The sequence below is a fragment of the Antechinus flavipes genome, chromosome 2 (assembly GCF_016432865.1).
Source record: "Antechinus flavipes isolate AdamAnt ecotype Samford, QLD, Australia chromosome 2, AdamAnt_v2, whole genome shotgun sequence".
Taxonomy (NCBI): Eukaryota; Metazoa; Chordata; class Mammalia; order Dasyuromorphia; family Dasyuridae; genus Antechinus; species Antechinus flavipes.
In genome coordinates, this window is record NC_067399.1 from 110,230,782 (window position 1) to 110,253,117 (window position 22,336).

Consider the following 22,336-nt stretch of genomic DNA (forward strand, 5'->3'; position numbering starts at 1 on the left):
TCTTGAAGTTAAATTAGAAGAAAATAAGAAATTCATACCATAGTAGAAAATGTAAAAATGTAATTCATGCACATGTTTAACATATATTGGATTACTTGCTGTCTTGGGGAGGAGATGGAGGGAAAGAAGGGAGAAAAAAAATTGGAACACAAGGTTTTGCAAGAGTGAATGTTAAAAACTATCTATGCATATGTTTTGAAAACAAAAAGCTTTTTAAAAATAGAATTCAATATATAATGGTTTTAATTGATCTAGAGTCCAGATAATTCTGTAGGAGGAAGAAAATAGAACTAGTAGCTTTTCATTTAAATCAGGTTCTCATTTTTGCCAGCTTTTAGAAATGTCAAAGTAAAACCAAAAAGAGTAGAAAAAGAAAAGTCTTAGACTACAAAAAGTTGACAATGCAAGTTTTAGGCATTTTGTGGTGCTATTGGGCTTTTTTTTTTTTTTAAGATAAGAACAGAATAGTGAAATAAATGAGATTTCCAGGCCTAAAAATTCCACTTGGTTGTGAAATTTCTCATGATTTACAAACTTAACTTCACAGATACTGGTATTACAGATTTGGAAAAATAATAGGAATCATGTAAAACTGAACAATTTAACCTGTCCTCCCATTCCTATTCTGTCTTCTTATATCAGGTATTTTGAATGAGTTACAGGAATTTATAGACCCAGTTTTTTGTAAAGAGCTTAGTACAGTTCCTGGCATATGGTTTATTTCAACCACAAGTGAACCTTCAAAAGAAAAATCCCCAGGATCAGATGAATTTATAAGTGAATTCTATTGAATATTTAAAGAAAAATTCATTTCTGAAATGGACAAAAGACTGGCCCCCTCATCCCTGGGTCAAGAGAGGCCTCAGGCTTATAGGCAGATGTTGCTCAAACTAAATTAAGGGAAGTGTTATGTTCAGACTGGGCCCCATCCCCGGGTTCATGAGACCCTAAACAACATTGCAAAACATGTCAACAGATTCCGTTGTGTGCTCACTCCCATCCAGACATATCCCTATTGTAAACGAGAAACTGTGTCAATGATTTCCGAAATTTGTACCGGCAAGGCTGTACCAGGATGTGGCAAATGCGCTTAAAAGTGTACCTCGCTAAAGGTTCAGGGCTGATCTCTTCTAGCCTGTCTAGTGGAGGTCAGTCCTGGCTGGCCAGCTATTACAGGATGCTTTAAATTAAATAATCTGGTCTGAGCTATCTATCTCATGTCTGTCCATTTCAATTGCCATGCTACAGAACTGGAAAAATAGGAAAAGAAGGGATCTTATCAAATTCCTTCTATGACACAAATATAGTCTTGATATTTAAATCAAGAAGAGTCAAAAAATAGAAAACATTTTAGATTAATATACTCAAGAAATGTCAATATAAAATTTTTTAAAAGAAATATTAATAAGGATATTGGAGCAATATATCACAAAGATTATATACCAGGTTGGACTTTTGCCAGGAATGCGGAGGATGATACAGTACACAAGTGATGCAGTCAACAATGTAATGGTAATATTCTCTGAGCATAATGGAACATATCAACCACAAAATAACAAAAATATATGATCTCTGTGCTAAATAATTGGAGAAATGTTATTTCTCCTGGTTAGGCTAAGCTAATATAAGAAAAATATTAATTCTACTTAAATCATTTTTCTTTTCTAGTGTCATACAAATGAAACTGAAAAGGATTACTTTAAAGATCTGAAAAGGAAAATTTTTTTTAATTTCATAGAAAATTTTCAAAAGTTAATTGGAACCTGAACATATCACCTAGATGAATAATATTTATAGAAGCACACACACACACAAATATACACATACCCACATCTAACCTTGTACTCCTTCTCTCTGAGAAGAGAAAATAAGAAATGAAAGATCAAGTATATCAAGAGAATTAATGGAAGGAAAGGTGAGAAGGAAAGGGGTCTGCCAGTACCATATCCTAACTTATAACACAATTGTAACCATAAAAACAATTTGGTATTAGAAATAGGTTGATTAGTGAACCAGATTAAATATACAATATACAAATGCAAACAAATGGAGTAGCTTAGTGCTAGATAAACCCAAAGAATCCAGTTAGTGGGCAAGGACCCACTGTTTTACCAAAAAAATAAACTGTAAGGAAAACTGGAGAGCAGTTTGGCAGAAACTAAGTAGAGAATAACATTTCACATCACATCATATATTAAGACAACATGGTGGACATCTATTTATTTTTTGGTAAGTGTTAGAATCCTTACAAAGTGATAAGTCAGTTGCTTAAATTAGCATGTAACTAAGCAAATTCTCTAATTCACTAATGTATTTAAGTACTCATTGAAGTCCACAAGTATGGGAGATTCACAAAGTTAATTTTGTAACTTTGTGAATTCACTCTTCCCATAATCCCACTCTCAGAGGAGGAGTCAACCTTTGAGAAAGCATAAAAACAGCTGAGCTCAGTCAGCAGGGTCAGTTGAAAAGATTCAGAGTAGAAGAACATCAGTTCAGAAGAAGCCACCAGTTGGAGTTGAGCTAGAACCAGAAGTCTCTTCGGAAGATTGACAGAGTGAAAGTTCAGTTCGGGAGATTGAGAAGCTAATCTGCAGTCGGGCAGAACCAAGATTTAGAGAGTGGCTAAAGCTAGCACCAAGAGCTCTCGGAACCAAAGAAAGCTAACTGGGCTATTTTGGAAGAAACAATAAAGAACTACTTTAATACCTGGCTTCATTTGAGGTGATTATAACTCTGAACTGAAACTAAGGCTGCCTCCAGAAAACCTCCCCAAGAAACCTGCTCCCAGAGAGAACCGATCATATTATACAAAAGAAGAGAACACCACAGGTAAGAAATGATTAAAAGGATTGTTTTAGAAAAACCTGGGAAATATATATATATATAAATGGATGCAAAGTGAAATGAGCAGACCAAGAACAATACTATGAAGACAACTTTTAAAGACATTTATCTAAAACCATAAGCATCTATCTAAAACCATGAGCAAGCATTATATGCCATGGGAAGAACCTAGAAGCATTCCCAGGTAGATAAGGGATGAAACAAAGATGTCCATTATTGCCACTATTATTCAATATTGTACTACAAATGTTAGCTTTAGAAGAAAAAGAAATTGAAAGAATTAGAGTAGGTAGTGAGGCAATAAAACTATCACTCTTTGCAAATAACATAATGGTATACTTAGAGAATTCTAGAAAATCAACTAAAAGCTATTTGATTGAAACAATAACTTAAACCCACATAAATCATTGGCATTTTTTTTTTTTTTTTTTTTTGCTGAGGCAATTGGGGTTAATTGACTTGCCCAGGGTCACACAGCTAGGAAGTGATAAGTGTCTGAGGCCAGATTTGAATTCAGGTCCTCCTGACTTGAGGACTGGTGCTCTATCTGCTGCCCTGGAATTTCTATTTGTTACCAACAAAGCCCAACAGCAAGAAATAGAAAGAGAAATTCCACTTGAAATAACTGTAGACAATATAAAATATTTGGGAGTTTACTATGAACAGACAATTTTCAGATGAGAAATAAAATGTATTCATATGAAAATATGCCCTAAATTACTACTGATTAAGGAAATGCAAATTAAAACAACTCTGAGGTACCACTTCACACCTATCAGACTAAGATTGTTGTGCCACAATTTTCTTTTAATTGTCCTGACTCAGCTTCCCTAATTGTCCTGACTCAGTTTCCCTAAATTGGTTCTGTCTCAGTTTCCCTAATTGTTCTGCCTCAATCCCCTTAGTTGCAAACTCACCCCCTCCCCGCCCCCAGCTCTGGTTCTTTAAGACTGGTATAACTCAGAAGTTATAAATTGTCAATGTGTAAACTCAAAAAGGAGGAGTCCAGACATTCTGTCTTTGGCCAGACACTTTCTTAACTCCCAGTTTGTTAGAATTTATGGTCCTACCCACCAACCTATCAGAACCAGATTAATGGTTCCTGCCTGAAGATTCCCAATCACCAGAGTTTGGACTCCACCCCCCTGCCTTTGTTTAGTTACTGTGTATAAATATGTCATGGAGAACTCACATTCAATGCTGGATGCTGGTTGGATGCTGGATTCTTAGAGACCATAGTCTCATTCAGCCCTGGGACCAAATCATGGATCCATTTGGTCCCAGAAAATCTCCCTTCCAAATATTAAAAACTCTCTAATCTCTATCTTGCCTCAGTTTCTCTGTCATTACAAGATAACAGGAAAAGATAATGATTAGAGGAGATGTTGGAAAACTGAAACACTAATGCATTGTTGGTGGAGTTTGTGAACTGATCCAACCATTCTGGAGAGTAATTTGGTACTATGCCCAAAGCGCTATCAAACTGTACATACCCTTTGACACAGCAGTGTTTCTACTGGTCTTATACCCAAGGAAATCTTAAAGGAGAGAAAGGGACCCATATGTGCAAAAATGTTTTTAACAACTCTATTTGTGATGGAAAAGAATTGGTAAATGAGTGGATTCCTTTCAATTGGGGAATGGCTGAATAAACTGTGGCAAAAATAATGTAATATTTTTCTATAAGAAATGATGAGGAAACTGATTTCAGAAAAGCCTAAAAAGACTTACATGAACTGATGCTGATGAAGTGAGAAGAACCAGGATACAACATTGTGTGATAATCAATTATGATAGACTTAGCTCTTCTCAGCAATTCAGTGATATAAGGCAATACCAATATACTTAGGATGGAAAATGCAATCTTTATCCAGAGAGAGCACTATGGAGATTGAATGTGGATTGAAGCATACTGTTTTCACCTTTTTTTTCTGAAGTTTCCCATGAAGAAGGGTATGAAGGAAGAAAAAGCTAGAAATGGCTGTATTGTAGCTTAATATCTGAAGCTATGTGTGTGTGTGTGTATAAATATATGTAAAGTAACATATGTCTATACATACATATAGTTGAGCAAAGCAAATTAATATGTTGCAGAAGGGAAGGAGTGTGTGCCCCACATCTCTAGTGCTATCCACATGTGGCAGGGGCCTGTTGCTGTGTGTGACTTAAAGGAAGGCAGAATAGCCATCTCTAGCTTTTTCTAATATATTAGAGATAATAAACTGCTGTTTTCTAGGCAGCTAGGTACTGTTTAGAAAACTGAGTCTGTAGTTTAGAAGAACTGAATTCAATCATTTCTAGCTGTGTGACCCTGTTTGTCTCAGTTTCCTTAATCATAAAAATGAAGACAATAATAGCATCTTCTTCCCAGTGTAATTGGGAGGATGAAATAAAATAATTTTTGTAAAGCATTTAAAACATTGCCTTGCACATAATAGGTGCTTAATAAATACTTGTTTCTTTCAAATCTCTTTTCCCTGCTCCTCCACTCATTTTTCTTTCATAGTTCTATTAACCAAAAAATAGTTTATATCTCTTGCTTATAATTGGTGATTCTAACTTTGTTATAATATAGCACTGGCATGAAAGTATTCATATCTTCAATCTTTGTCATTCATATCATAATTTGTCTACTTTTTAGTGATCAGATTCATTTAAATCAGCTTCTCCATTAAAATGAGATGTGGGAAGTGGTATTGATAATTCTGATTTATTATGAATTCTCTTGGTACCAGAACATTAAAAAGTGTACTAGCTCTACTATCCTCATCACCTGATGGTCATCACAGCAGTTTCAAATTGGATCTATTTACAACTATTAATTCATTTTAAAAGTTTTTCCATTCAAAAGTATAACTTTATGAAATTCTACTTGCTTTTTTAAAAATCTTTTTTTAAAAAAAGCAAAACCAAACAAAAAGTTAATTATATACATGATATAACCAGATCATTTCAGAAGTATTCTGCTTAATAGGAAATCTGTTTTTTAACTTGTGGTATAGAAAGAATTTAATATTATCACACAACCATTTAATAGTTATTTTTAGTTCTTTTGGTTATTATAAGTTTTCTGAATGAAGTTTATGCTACCATTTTGTTCAAAGTGCTATAATAACATCTAAAATAAATTATATTAGATTTCTTAAAGTAGAACCATAATGTTGATTCTTTGGAACACTTGCACATGCCAACAAGAGCATTAACACAAACATTGACATTATCAGAGTCTGTTTCACTAACATTTCAAGGTTATTTTCATTAATATTATTGTAATTCATTTGTTCCATTGTGTCCAACTTTTCCCTTAGACCATATCATATTAGGCCTTTATTTATCTTTTACTGTCTTCTGAACTTTGTCCAAATTCATATTTGATTATTAATAGTAGAGACAAATAATTCTTCTCATCTTCCATCTATTCAATGGAGTTCAGATAAAAATGCTTCCAGGACAAGTACAAGTAGCTATCCTCATTTATATATATTCATCTTCTATAGACAATTGCACAGATGAGAAAAGATAACTGCTTTTTGTACTTCAATTTAAGTGTTAGAATGTCAGCTCACTTTTTGTAGGTTCACTGTAAGCATCCTAGGTTCCACTCTAATAGCAGACAAGGAAGACAAAATTGATATTTACCTCATCTTGTTTCCACATAATTTTTATTTCTTCTGCTAGCTCTTTGTGTTTTGAAAGCTTTTTAATTTTATACAACTTGGAAAGTATGAGTATTTTGTATGGCAACATCTGTTTAAAATGTTCTTAAATTATTTGAATTTATGTTGTATCTGAGAGGTTGTAAACAACAGTTCTATCTGTAATAATGCTAGTCCCAATACAAGATATTGGTTCATGTTTTAAGGAGATTTTGAAATTTGTATTTGTAGTATGGGGATTTGTCATTTGTCCTTGAAAAAGAGAGAGATTTTATGTATAATTTTTTGACATTATATCATGTCTTCCTAACCATTTGTTGTTGTTCAAGTATTTCAGTTGTGTCCAACTCTTCATGATTCCAGTTGAGGTTTTCCTGGCAATTTCCTTATTTCAGTTCATTTTACAGATAAGGAAACTGAGGCAAACAAGGTGAAGTGACTTGATCAGGTCACACATCTGGGATGATTTGAACTCATAAAGATGAGTCTTTCTGACTTCAGGCTGGATACTTTATCTACTGCATCACCTACCTAATCTTTCCTCAGTTTTCAGAAGATGATAACTTTTTGTAGTATGTATAAATTTCATAGTTTCTATTTCTTTGAATGATCTATATTTATTCCACTAAGTCCAACTTCCTCAATGATAAACTCTTTGTTATTTCTAGTAGCAATGACAAGGTTTTAAATCCCTCTTGTTGTGAGCTTTTTCTTCTCAAAAAGCAGCCAGGTGATAAAAGTTCAAATCTTTTAATATCTCCAATATAGCCCGGTTAGCTTAGAGGCCTATCTCTCTGCTTGGTTCCAAGAGCTCTCTCCAAATGTCTTTAAATCCAAAGGTCTGGTCCTTCAGCCTCTGCCTCTGCTTTCTTCAGCCTCCAGCCAGCTCCAATCTTCATGTCATTCCGGTGAAATCTCGACTTGTAGCTTCTTCACTCTCTGAAGAACTCTCCGACTGGCCCATTGGCCTATTTATGCTCCTTCCAGAGAGAGGGATTATGGGTAGTTCTACTTAGTACCTTGTTTCAGGTTCTGCCCAAAACATCTTCTTGTAAGATTAGATCAACTCTAATTAGTTAGCAGTTAGTAAGGATTCCAACACCCTCTGTTTCCAAAAAGAAATCTGTAAGACTTAGTGATTGTTGAGCATCTTGTTCTTACTTGTTTTTGGCAGGGTTCAGATAGAAACACTGTGAGGGCAAGTTATTTTCCTAATACTAGTTGATTATATTGAATGTTCTGCAAACTTTCACAGGTAGATAAAATAACTGCTTGGGAGGGTTTTTTGTTTTTGTTTCTTTGGCTGCTTTTGTTTTGCTATTGGATAAGAACATTGGAATATAAGCTCATCTTCTTATATTATTATTGTTGTCCACAGCCAATAACAACTTACACTCTCCCATTTCTTTTACTTTAAAACTTTTCTTTCTGTTGTCTCTTAAGAGATGCATTCAGGATAATTTTCCAAGGAGTAGATTTTCCTTTCATGCACTAGGAATCTTGGTCGATCAAAACTCTTCTCTATTCAATGTTATCTTAATTTAAGACTGCAAGGTTATCTTAAGATCGCAGAATCCCATGGCTACCATCTTCCTACCCCATGTAAATTCACTTTATACTGAAATATAATTAAGGTAGGAGAATACAAAGTCTACTACTCTTCTTGGAAGTTTACTTTTTAAAATTAATATCAACAATGTTTCCCATCACCATAACACATTTGTATCTTTGTTAACTTTAGAGGAAAAAAAATTATATTGTAAGGTTGAAAATTTTAAAGTCAAGGATAAGGATTTTCTCCTGTTTCCTACAATCTTTTAGCAAAAAGTATTAAGAGTGGAGTTGTTGGGTTTCTATTTAAGATTCAAAGAACATTTATTAAACCCAGGTACTGTGCAAAAAACAATACTAAGAGCTGGAAAAAAAAATAGTAAGTTTAGTTAAGTCAGAATACTATTCTCAAGAATATAATCTAATGAACAGATAAGATACCAACACAGATAGCCACAATATACAATATCATGTGAATAGAATGTGAACTGGTTATGGAGGGAGAGACAGGAAGGAATATTGTTACTCAGTTCAACAATTTAAGAGGAAAAAAACTCCAGTTAATCACCTAAGCAAAAGCAGAGAGGTATAAGAATGTGGTGTGTCTTAGGACACATGGTTTAATTTGGCAGGAGCACTATATGATGTCTGGAAAGACACGATGGCATCAGTTTATAAAGGGGGTTGAACTTTACACAGTAGGTATATGGAGCCATTGGAAATTTTTGAGCAGTTTTATGACTAGAGCTCTTCATAAAACGATATTCTAGTAGTGGAATAAATGATGAGTTGGAAGGATGAAAGGATAAAGGCAGGAAGATTAATAAGACTATGACAGTAGGTGAACAAATAAGACTTGCTCTGAACTCTATTGACTCTATTGACTTGCTCTGAACTATAATAAATATTCTAAATTATTTGTAATAGTTCACAAACATCTTTGAAGATTATTTAATTTTTTTTTTACATTAAAGGCATTTTTTAAAAAGGCTTGGATTGTAAATTCCTGTAGCATGATTTTTTTTCATTCTCAAAAGAATTAATATATATATATATACATATATATATGTATACATATATATAAAATATGCAATTTTATCTATAATTTATAAATTATCCCTCTTTTATATGTTAAAATAATTATTAACATTTTTTTAAAAGTTTTGAATCCCAAATTCTATTCCTCTTGCCCTCCCTGAGATGGTAAGCAGACAGATATGTCATACATATGAAATCATATAAAGCATTTTTATATTGGTCATTTTATACAAGAACACTAAAAATTTTTTTAAAAGAGTGAAAATGAAAAACAGCATGTTTTAGTCTGTATTCAGAAAATATCAATTCTTTCTCTGGAAGTAGATAGTATGCTTTATCATTAGTCCTTTGGAGTTGTCTTAGATCACTGGATTGCTGAGATTAGCTAAATCATTTACAATTCTTCATCATATAATTTTGCTATTACTGTGTACAACATTTGCCTGATTCTACTCACTTCATTTTGTATCAGTTCATGTAAGTCTTTCCAGGATTTTCTGAAATCATTCTGCTTGGCATTTCTTATAACTTTATTATGTTATATTCCATCACAATCATATACCATAGCTTGTTTAGCCATTTCCCAATTGGTGGTGAGAAAACTTCAATTTCTAATTCTTTGCCACCCAAAAAAGAATAGCTATATTTTTGTACAAACAAGTCCTTTGCTCTTTTTGTTTTTTGTTTGTTTGATGGCTTTGAGATATAGACTTAGCAGTGCTATTGTGTAGCAGTATTTTTTTTTTTTTAATAAAGCAGCACTGAAAAGAGTTCTAGATTTGTCAGAAGATCTCAGGTTTTAGGTTCAGCTCTGCAATTTACTACCTATATAATTCTGGGTAATTCAGATGTTCCTTTCTTTGTTTTATTTCTAATTAAAGTGTTATTATTTGTTGTTGTTATTGCTTAACAAAAACACATTTTCTTTTCCTCCTATTATCTTTTTGGGGAAAAAAAAGAAAAACAAATTTCTTGTTTAAAAAAATGCACAGGTAAGGAACACGACATCTCTCATTGACCATATTCAAAAAATACATCTCACTCTGTACTTTAAATCCCTCAGCTCTCTGTCAAGAGATAAGGAATACATATATCATTGGTCTCCTGGAATACTGGATGGTAATTCAAAAATTTGTTTTTATAATCTTATTGTTAGTGCATAAATTGTTGTCTTGATTCTGTTTATTTCATTCCTCATCAGTTTATAAAAGTTTTCAAAACTTCATTCTTTGTAATATTGATATAAAAATTGCTCTCCTGGTTCTATTCACATCACTCCGCATTAGTTCATATAAGTCTTTCCATGTCTTTTTGAAATAATCTTTTTTCATTTATTATAGGATATCCCAGCATATTCACATGTCACAATTTGTTCAAAAATCCCCCAATTGATGGATATTCCCATAGTTTCCAGGGTTTTTTTCCCACCACAAAAGAGTTGCTAAATTTTTTTGTGTATGTGCACATAGGACCTTTTCCTCTCTGTTTGATGTCTTTTGGGTACAGTAGAGATATAGCAGGTTCAAAGGTCATGAATTGTTTAATAACATTTTCTGTATAATTCTGAATTGCTCTCCAGAATGGCTGGGCTAGAGTATTAGTCCATTAATGGTGCATAAATGTACTTGTTTTTCCAGTCACTGTCACATTTGTAATTTGTATCTTTTTTATCTTCTTTGCAATCTGATAGATGTGTAGAAGAACCTCAGAATTGCTTTAATTTGCATTTCTCTATTTACTAGAGATTAAGAGCATTTTTTTTCCCACATGTCTTTGGTTTTGTTTCTTGAGAATCTATATCTTTAAGCCTTTTATCAAATGAGGAATAACTCTTATTCTTACAAGTTTGAATCTATTCCTTATGTTCCTTGTAAACTACCAGAGAAATTAGCTAAAAAGATTTTCCCCCAGTTAATTGTTTCCTTTTAATTCCCCTGTCTTTGGGAGTTTTGTGCAAAATTTTCTTAATATTATATGATCAAAATTATCCATCTTATCTCATAATCCTGCTTATTACCTATTTGGTCAAGAAATTTTCATCATTCTATAGATATGATAGGAAATTTTCCCCACATTTCTCTAATTTGCTTATAATGTAACTTTTAAAATCTAGGTCATGTATCCATTTGGAATTTACCTTGATGTGAGAATCTGATGTAAATCTAATTTTCTACATACTGCTATCCAATTCTCCCAGAATTTTGTTTCAAATAGTAAATCCTTATTCTAGTAGCTGTTTACTGAACACTAAGCTATTAGATTCATCTGTTTGCTTTTTATGTTGAATAGCTCATATGTTCCACTGATCAATGAAATAGATAATTTGATTAAAGATAATGACAACAACGAGTCTACATACCGAAATTTGGGGGATGTAGCCAAAGTAGTTCCTAAGGGAACATGTCTATCCTTTCATTAACAAAAAAGAGAATAACAAATTAACAAATTGGGACTGTGATTTAAAAAGCTAGCAAACCAACACATTAACAAGCCTCAATTAAACACCAAAACAGAAATCCTAAAAATGAAGGAATAGATCAAGAAAACTGAAAGCAAAGAATAATGCTGATTTTTAAAGAATAAAATACACAAATCATTAGCTAATTTTATTATAAAAGATGAAAAAAGAAAACCAAGTTACCAGTATCAAAAATGAAAAAGAATTCACAATGAAGATTTGTGATATATGATATTTAATTTGTGATTTGTGATAAATGATATTTAATTGTAATTTGTGATAAATGATATTTAAACTTTTGCCACACTATACACCTAATAAAACTGACAACTCGAATGAAATAAATGAATATTTACAAAAATACAATATGCCCAAAAATTTAAAAAAAAAAAAGAAAATTTAAACAATATGTTCTTAGAGGGAGAAACTGAAAATAACATAAATGAACTTCCAAAGAAAAAAATCAAGATGATTATGTTTTCACAAGTGAACTCTATCATATATTCAAAGAACAATTATATCAATTTTATAAAAACTGTTTGCAAAGAATAATAAAAGAAGAGATTCTGATTTTTTTATGATACCGATATGGTCTTGATAGATAAATCAGGGGGAGTCAAAACAGAAAAAAACGAAACTATAAACTAATGTCTCTAATGAACATACAGGCAAGCATTTTAAATAAAAATGCTAGCAAAAGTGCTAAAACAACATATAAAAAGTATGCCTTATGATATGATCAGATTTTTATCAGGAATATGAGGATGGTTTAATATTAGGACAGCTATACAACCATATTAATAGTAAAAACAACAAAAATCATATGATTGTATCAATAAATGTAGAAAAAGTTTTTGACAAAATACAACATCCATTTCTGTTTTTTAATTTATTAGAAAAGTTGAAATAATTGGACTTTTCCCCTAAAATGATAAATAGTATGTATCTTAAACCAAGGGCTGATATTATGTATAATAAGGACAAACTAGAATCCTTTCCATTAAAATTAAGGATGAAACAAGGATTTTGATTGTCACTACTTCTTTTTGACATAGTACTAGAAATGCTAGCTATAGCAATAGGACAAGAAAAAGACATTGAACAGCTAAGTATAGGTAAAGAAGAAATAAAATGATCACTTTTTTGCAGTGATATGGTAGTGTACCTAAAAAATCATGAGTTAACTAAAAACTGAAATAATAATTTCAACAAACTTATAGGATATAAAATAAATTCATAAAAGTCATTAGCATTTCTATATGATACCAATAAAACTCAGCCGGAAGAAATAATTTTTATTTAAAATGACTTTAGAACATATAAAATGCTTGTGAATCTACCTACCAAGAGACATCTAAGAAATGTATACATACAACTATAACCCATTCTTTATAGAAATAGAGATCTAATTGGAAAAACATTAATTGCTCATGGGTAGAATAAGTCAATAAAATGAAAAAACTAACTTATTTACTTATTCAAACTACCAAATATTTATTTTATAAGAACTAGAAAAAATCATAATGAAATGCATATAGAGGCAAAAAAAAAAAAAAAGAATCACAAGGGAAATGAAAAAAGTAAGAACAAAGGTGGCCTCACATTACCAAATCTCAAACTACACTATAAAATAGAAATAATCAAAATAATTTAATATTGGTTAAAAATAAATTTCATTTTCATTAAAAATCATTTTTGTTATTTATTATTTCATTAAATTAAGTATGGGAGACTTAAAAAAAAAACAACCTTCTTTGTCTTTTTAGCAATTCTGTGTGTGTGTGTGTAAAACATCTTGTTAATCTTGTTACAATAGTTAGCTCATTTTGTCTGGGGTAATAAAATAACACTAAGGTTCCACTTGGTTTCTTTCTTTTGGGTTTTAGGAAGCTTATTTTAAATGAAAAGTCTTGAGTTCAGTCGCAATTCCTCTAAGTTCTAGTTAGTAAAAATTCATTAACACCTAGACAGATGCTGGGTTCTTTACCTAACCTTACATTTATAGCTGCCTCTAGTCAGACTCTCTGTGACCCCATTTGGGTTTTCGTGGCAAAGACCCTGAAGTGGTTTGCCATTTCTTTCTTATCTAGCTCATTTTACAGACGAAGAAACAGGATTATAGCTACTTGTCCAGGTTCACTAGGCTAATAAGTGCCTGAGGCCACATTTGAACTCAGGAAAAAGAGTCTTTTTTGACTCCAGGCCCTATACCCTATACACTACATCAAAGTTAAAGCAAATTTTGGTTACCAAAAACCAAATGAAACAAGAGATTATATTATATAGGTATCAGTACCATGTCTGTATCATAAAAGGAATTTGGTAGGACTCCTTCATTCCCTATTTTTTCAAATAGTTTATAAAGCATTGGGGCTAATTGTTCTCTATGGATGCAGATATTCGGAAGGGAAGTTAGGGAAAGAGCTGACCTGTGCTTGTGACTTTGCTCAATTTGCAATCTCCTTTATAATGCTACATATAATATGATATAATAAATGTCTTCCCTTTATTCCATACTTGCTCTAACTTCTAAAATCCAGACCCCCCCCAAAAAAAAAATTTTCTCATTCCTTGATTCTGAGATAACTTTTCCTTTCTATACAAAGTGTTTGCAGCATGATCCAATCTTTTATCCAATGGCTTTGCTTAGGTCAGATAAGTATACAAATCCTGTTAACTCATTTTTCATTGCCTTATTCAACAAATTTTTAAAAAAATCTTTAACTTATCAAGACACAGGCTAAATGGAGTGTTTTCAACTCCACTCTCACATACACAGATAAGTATGTTGCCACAAAAAGTTGTGTTTTCAATTTCCTACCACTTCAATTAGAAATATATTAATATCTATTGGTATGGATCAAGCTACCCAAGTTCTAAGTTCTCATTGCTGATGGACTTATGTTAGTTACCCCAATGCCCTAAGCTCATAGGAGGTTGGTTGTCTTTAGAGTGTTGAATTTTTCTGTCATTGCAATGCACTAAGAGGACCTGGGTCTGATATCCAGCTTTCCAATTTACTACTTATGTGAACTTGAGCCTCAGTTCTCAGGACCTCAGTTTTACTTATTGGCAAAACTGGAGTGTGGCTGACATCTAAGAGATTTTCCAATGTAAATCTGTTATCCTATAATCTAAAACGATAGCTCACATTTCTATAGTGTTGGAATGTTTACAAACATTACATATATTATCTCATTTGGTCTTTCTAACAACTCTGTGATATAGGTACTATTATCATTCCCATTTTACAGAAAAGAAAAATTAAGGCTGTACAGAAGTTAAATGACATGCCCATAGTAACAGAGTAGTTAAGTGTCTGAGGTAGTATTTGAATCTAGGTGTCTCTGACTCAAAATCCAGTGCTCTATAAAAGATTTACAATTTGTACTTATAGAGATTTGTGTCCAGCAGACAAAATTATTCTGAAGGTAGCATGAGCCTTGGTGTAAGTTTCTGCAAGTTCCATATATATTCCTCTTTTACTATTCTAATATATATTAAAATGCTCATTTTATTTGGTGCTTAAATTCAAAATAATTTTTGAGAGACTTTATATGTCTCATATATCCATTTGGAGTTTAACTTCTTATAACATATGAATTGTATTTACCTCCTGACAGAGAGGTGATGGATTAAATATGCATGAGACATTTTTGTAAATGATCAGTGTGGGAATTTATTTTACTTGAGCATGCATAGTTGTTACAAAGATTTTCTATTCCACTCTTTTCCTTGAAGGAGAAAGACTGAACCAGTAGCAGTAATTGTAATTATATTATTTATTTTTAAAAATCTTCAATAGTATTTTTCCAATTACATGTAAAGATAGTTTTTCAACATTTGTAAGATTTTGAGTTCCAAATGTTTCTTCCTCCCTCTCTTACCTCCCTCCCTCCGCAAGGCAGCAAACAATCTGATAGAGGGTATACATGTACAATTCTTCTAAAAATATTTCCATATTTGTTATGTTTTACAAGAAAAATAAGACCAAAAGGAAAAAAACAGGAAAGAAAACAAACAAAAAAGGTTGAAAATATTATGTGTCGATCTACATTCAGTCTTCATGGTCCTCTCTCTGGATGCAGAATACCAAATTGTGTCTAGAAGAATCAAGTCCATCACAATTGATAATCACATAATCTTGTTACTGTGTACAGTGTTCTCTTGATTCTGCTCACTTTCTCAGCATCCTTTCATGTAAGTCTTTCCAGGTTTTTCTGAAATCACTTCACTGATTGTTTTTAATAGAACAATAATATTCCATTTTCTTCATATACCACAACTTGTCCAGCTATTCCTCAATTGATGGGCATCTAGTCATTTTCCAATTCTTTGCTACCACAAAATGAGCTACAAACATTTTTACACATGTGGGTCCTTTTCCCCTTTTTATGATTTCTTTGGGATGCAGACCCTTCTGCATGGATGCAGAGACACTTCTGGATCAAAGGGGATGTAGTTTGATAGCCCTTTTGGCGTAGTTCCACTTGCTCTCCAGATTGGTTGGATCAGATCACAACTCCATCAACAATATATTAGTGTTTCAGTTTTCCCACATCCCCTCCAACATTTATCATTATCTTTTCCTGTCATCTTACCCAGTCTGAGAGATGTGAAGTGGTACCTCAGAGTTGTCTTAATTTGCATTTCTCTAATAAATAGTGATTTAGAGTATTTTTTCATATGACTAAAAATGGCTTTAATTTCATCTGAAAGTTTTCTGTTCATATCCTTTGACCATTTTATCAGTAATTATGTAATTTAAAGTTATTGTCCTATAAGAAAAGAAAAGACAATAGACAGCTGGGAAGACTTTTGTGGATTGATGAAGTCTGCAGGGAGCAGAATCAGAACAATTTATAGGACAGTATAATGTCAATATTGTTTTAAAAAAATTTTTAAAGGAGCAATTCTGAAAGACCTAAAGAATTCTGGGTAGTGCAATGATCAAACACGACGATTTTGGACGTGGCCAAAGTGGGAATTTGTTTTGCATCACTATGTTTGTATGATATGTGGTCCTGCATTTGCTTTATTTTTTTCAGTGTGTATGGAGGTAGAAGGGAGAAAAATAAATTTTTATTTTTTTTCCATTAACAAGCATTTAGTTAATTTAAAAATTAAAAACAAATTTAACTTAATAAAACTAAAAGTTAACAAAAATAAAAAGTAAAATAAATGTGTGTTCATTTTAACATGAAAAGAAACCAAGCCCTGAAGGAGCTTTACCGTTAGGATAGACCTGCGGCTGCTACGCAAGATACAAGGAGCAATGCGCAGGCAGCATTAGTCTATCAATGAAATCCGTCTAGCGTTCCCAAGCTGTCATCAGTGCCTCGGGGAGCTAGCGCAGGCTAGTCGGGGCCCGGGCCCGGGAGGAGTCTGGAGAGGAGGGGCCTGGGCTCCGGAGCGGCGCGCACCTGGCCGCCACTATCCCAGAGCGCCAAGCAGCCGCTAGGTGGGGAGGGAGCCGCCTGTCGGGAGCCTGGCGGGCGGGGAGAGAAAGGGGTGGGGGCGGAGCCGGCGCCGGCGCCCGCCGCGCGAGGCCCGTCGGGAAGGGGCGCCATGTTGGCGTTAGCGGCGGCGGCGGCCGCGCTGTATTGTCATAAATAGGGCCGGCCCCGCGGGCTCGGGCCGCGCCGCTGGGTTGGATGTTTCGGCCGCAGTGAGTGAGAGAGCGATTGAGTGAGCGAGCGAGCGAACTAGCGAGCGAGTGAGTGAGAACGAGCTAGCTAGCGAGAGCGAGCGAGCCTAGGAAAACCGAGGGAGCGAACGGAGGAGGAGAAGGAAGGAGTGAAAGGGGCCGCTGAAGGGAAGAGAGAACAACTCTTGCCAGAGGTGGAGGCGCAGGAAGCGATGAAAGAAATGTCAGCGTAAGTTCGGGCAGGCCCGCGGGCCGGCGGGCGGGATCCGGGCCCGGCGGGCGGGGGCGGCAGTTGGGAGGTGTCCACTTCCCGTCGCGCTCCCCTCCCTCAGCCACTACTCTCGTTACACCCCCCCACCCCCACCCCCACCTGGGCCTCCCGCCGGGTCCATCTCATCGCCCCTCCCCCGGGGGCTGCGGCTGGGGCTCTCTGGTTCCGTCTGTCCCCACCCCCACCCGCGACGTGTCCCCCAGCTGATGCTGCTAAGTCTGGAGGAAGGGGAGGGGGTCGGGAGTTTGTTGGGCACACCCTGTGGCTCAGGAGCCCGTCCGAACCCGTCGCTGCTCCCCCACCCAACCTCCCGGCCCCCGGAACATTGGCTTCCCGGCCGTGTCTCCCCTCCGGGCCGCCGTTTTTGTGCGTCCACCCAGTCTTCCCGTGCTTGATCCCTTGGCAGCTTCTGCGTGGCTGCTTTTCTCGGCTCCCTCCACAACAACAACACAGAAAGCACCTTCCTCATAGCCATTCAGGAAGTGCACCTAGTTTGCTGGCTCGGTCCAGCGGAGGACTCGCCTCAGTTTCCCTTTTCTAAAGAGAGCTTCTCATATGTCATTTCCTCTGCATCCTAGAGTCTTCATGTTCAATCAAAATTACTCTTGGATTCTGTTCTTGGAAAAGATTGTTGTCTAGTTTTAATTTCTGCTTATAAAAAACTATTTTGTTACCTTGCTATCTTATAGTAACTGTTTTGTTAGGCCGTCATCAAAGTTGTAGTATAATATCCATCTTATAAAAACACATTGTAAGAACTATCTTATATTAGTTATTATTATTATATAATATCATGTATATTATAATTATCATAGATGACCATTACAATTAATTGTCGAAAATGAAGAGGAAATGAAATAAATCCTTTTCAACTGGAGGCCAAACTGGGAAGATTGATCTTGCTAGCTGAAATAGTGATTTAAAATGGTCTTTTTTTTTTTTAATGGTGTCATTAATATAGGTGAAGAAAGGTTACCGAGTCTAAGCCCCACTTAGGCTGAAGTTTCAGTCTTAAGAGAATTGCTTAGTGCTATGACAAAGTGAAGTGCTTTACCCAGCGACACTAGTATAACTTAGAAATGGGACTTGATTCCTCTCCATGGGAGACACTAAAGCTGATCCCTAAACTTCTTTCTCTATCAACTATCTGGCAACAAAATGATTGCTGCTGGAGATCTAAAAGTCATTGTTTTTGGTTATTTTCTGGAAACTAAGTATCTTCCCTTATGTCCTTATGATTAAGGATCAATAAGTGTTTTAAGAAGGATATTAAGTTATCCTTTGACCCTAAAGCATTATTTCTGCTCTCTTTTTTTTTTTTTTTTTTTAAATGAGAAACAACCTTTGATACCTTTTTGTAGCTATAGGCTTAATAGATATATAGTGCTGTCTTTATCACATGATTGACTTCTCTAGAAGGCCTAGAGCCTTTATCAATTTATATTGTGTGGTGTCAAGCAAAGCACCGGATGAATTAAGACATTTTAAATTAGTGCATTTGGGAATTTTGCAAATGGCATATGGGTCTAATCCAAGTAAAGAGAATTTGAGTTAGTTCTGATAGAATTAAAGAACAAATTCTCATCTTTCTCCCTACACATCCCCACTTCCATAAACCTATATCTGTTACTCTACTCCCCCTTCCCCGTTGTGCAGTTTTTTCCCCTTTTGAAAGGCCTGAATATTTCACAAGTTCCTTCTAATTTGTGGCTGTTTGTATCTCTCTAATAAAATAACTTGACTTTTATGTTAATAGTTGCCCCCTTTCAGAGTAAGTTGATAATGTTTTTTATTTTAAATGATTCTAAATCATCTTTTTTTATTTGTTGTGATTTTTTTTTCCCTCAAAGGAAACTAACTCTTTTCAACCCCATTTAGGATTTTCTTGGCCAAGAAAAAAAAGTGGTTTGCCACCTTCTTCTCAAGCTCATTTTACAGATGAGGAACTGAGGCAAAGTGTTAAATGATTTGCCCAGAGTCATGATGGACTAGATGTCAGGTCTTCCCAAGCTGGAGCCTAATACCTATTTATTCACCATATCATCTAGCTGTCCCAAATAAGCCTGACATAGGTTTATTAATAATTGCTATAAATAATACAGATTCTTTCTTGAAAGCCCAAGATAGATAGCCATTTCCTTCCTTAGTCTAATCCCAAATTCCCTTCATTCAAAGGCTCTTTGCAGGAAGAGAATGTTTTTTTCTGCCAAGGCTGGGGAGAAGGGAATATAGGGAAAGCTTCTGGAGATACTTTCTGATCTTCTATAAAACTTTTAGAGGCTACGTATCATAATGGTTTTCACTTATTGTGCAATTGAGGTCAAGAAATAACTCTGTTGGAATTCAGCCTTCTATACTTATTAAATATCGACTGGTAATTACATCTTTCAGTCAGTTTTCTTATCTATAAGATAGATACAGAAATAATAAATAATACAATATAAAATAGAGATAACATCTGTGGTACTTAAAGTGTGGCCCAGAAGGCTTGGTTGAGAATGTATGTAAAGTTAGTATGATATTTTGAATTTTACTGACCTTATAAATGATGGCAATCTTTAAAATAAATATGTCCTATTTACATGGGCAAATAGTTCACAAATAGACTTTTCCCAAACTGAAAAAGTGCTAATTGTGTTAGTAGAATACAGTATTCTCACATCTTTTGAGTGTTGTTATCTGGGCAGTAGGAGTTTAGATATACTTTTTAGGACCAAAAGTGAGACGTCACCCTAATATAATGTATATTAATGCCTTTGGTGAACCTGAAAGGGAAATTAAAATGTAGTACACTAAATCACAGTCTCATGATAATTTTAGTTTTTCTTTTTGTTATCTTTTCTAAGCAGAAGTGCTGTGCTGGAGACCCAGCGTCAAAAGCATTATGGAATCACATCTCCGATTAGTTTGGCATCTCCCAAAGAAATAGATCATATTTATACACAGAAGCTAATTGAAGCCATGAAACCATTTGGTGTATTTGAAGATGAAGAGGAATTAAATCACAGGTATGTCATTCACTTAACAAACATTGAAGTGTCTTCCCTGTTTTAGGTTTTGTGATAGATAATAAGACAGACATTTGATATGCTGCCTATAAGACACCTAAATATAGTCTGAACCAGATTAAAATGTAATTGAGAAATATTTAACAAAATATATAAAAGTACAATAAAACAGATGTTACATTTTAAAACTATGTCTGTATGTGGCCTGAAAGTTCTTTGTGTACAAATAATTGGTACCTGTTTCTATTTGAGTTTGATACTAGTACTATAAAAGATACAAAGATATATATTTCTTTCTTCAAGTAGTTTATAGTTTATATTAAAGATTAAGATTTATATGAATAACTACAGTATCAACTATCTATATAAAGGGTATATATAAAATGCTATTAAAAGATTGTCAGTGATATTTGGAATAAATGGCATTTGAGCTCAACCTTGAAAAGTATGATATATACACTGTTGATTAGAAAAATGAAAATTAAAGCATCTCTGAGGTATCACTTCACACTTATCAGATTGGTTAAAATGACAGGAAAATATAATAATAAATGTTGGTGGAGATGTGGGAAAATTGGGACACTAATGTATTGTTGGTTGAGTTGCGAACTGATTTCAGCCGTTTTGGAAAGCAATTTGGATCTATATCTAAAGGGCTGTAAAACTGCTAATTCTTTGCTCTAGCATTCCCACTATTGGGTCTATAGTCAAAAGAGATCATAAAAGAGGGAAAAATGTTTGTGGCAGCTCTTTTTGTAGTGGAAGAAATTGGAAACTGAATGGATGCCCATCAATTGGGGATGGTCTGAATAAGTTATGGTATATGAATATGATGGAATATTATTGTTCTGTAAGAAATGATTAGCTGGCTGATTTCAGAAAAGCCTAGAGAGACTTGTATGAACTGATGTGAGCAGAACCAGGAGAACGTAGTATATAGTAACAGCAAAATTTTGTAATCAGCTGTGATAGAATTAATTCTTCTTAGCAATATAGTGATTTAAGACTTGGGATGGAAAGTGCCATCCATATCCAGAGAGAGAACCATGAAGACTGAATATGGACTAAAGCACACTATTTTCACCTTTTCTTGTTTTTTTTTTTTTGTTGTTGTTGTTGTTGTTGTTGTTGTTCTTGTGGTTTTTCCCTTTTGTTCCAATTTTTCTTTCACAACATGACTAATATGGAAATATGTTTAAAATGATTGTACATGTATACCCTATATCAGATTGCTTGATGTCTTGGGGCAAGGGAGGACGGGGGGGGGGGGGGGGGGGCGGAGTAAGGAAGAGAAGAAGAAAAATTTGGAACTCAAAATCTTAAATGTTGAAAACTATCTTTACATGTAATTGGAAAAATAAAATGCTATTGGGGGAGACACATAATGATATAATTAGATGGAACTTAGTGAAGGAAGGGTATTCTAGACATGAAATAGGGTGTGAGCAAAAGTGAGGGTGATATTGGATTATTCAGTTTTTCCAGGTTTGGTTGAAAAATAAGGTACATAAGGAGATTGGGATGGAAGTAAGGTTAGAAAAGCAGGATGAGTCTATTTGTAATCATTTTCTTTTATGATGGAGGCAGTTTCTTGGATGGAACATCAGTTTATGCTCTCTGAAGTCAGTTGTCTTCATCTTAAAAGGTTGTTGGGAAGAAAATGGTTTGTAAATCTTAAAATGGTATATAAATGTGAGGTACTATTATTCTGTGATTATCCATTTTGGTACTTATATTTTTTTTTTGTTCACACATTGGTAAAATTGTGTGCACAAATAACATGGGCTTTAACCACAATAGATTAGAGCACTGAGCTTAGAGTCAGAAGATCCAAGTTCAAATCCATCCTCAGACACTTTG

General features: G+C 34.3%; 1 protein-coding gene across 3 annotated transcripts in view; it reads left to right on the forward strand.

Annotated features, from left to right (window-relative positions):
* The first annotated feature begins 17,103 nt into the window (after window positions 1-17,103).
* The window catches only part of PAPOLG (poly(A) polymerase gamma), a 44,574-nt gene continuing 39,341 nt past the window's right edge, over window positions 17,104-22,336 (forward strand). For all 3 annotated transcript variants that reach the window (XM_051975333.1, XM_051975331.1, XM_051975332.1), the window contains exons 1-2: window positions 17,104-17,426; window positions 20,318-20,476. In XM_051975333.1, the coding sequence (XP_051831293.1) occupies window positions 17,410-17,426; window positions 20,318-20,476 (176 nt within the window). In that variant the 5' untranslated portion in view covers window positions 17,104-17,409. The remainder of the gene's footprint in view (window positions 17,427-20,317; window positions 20,477-22,336) is intronic.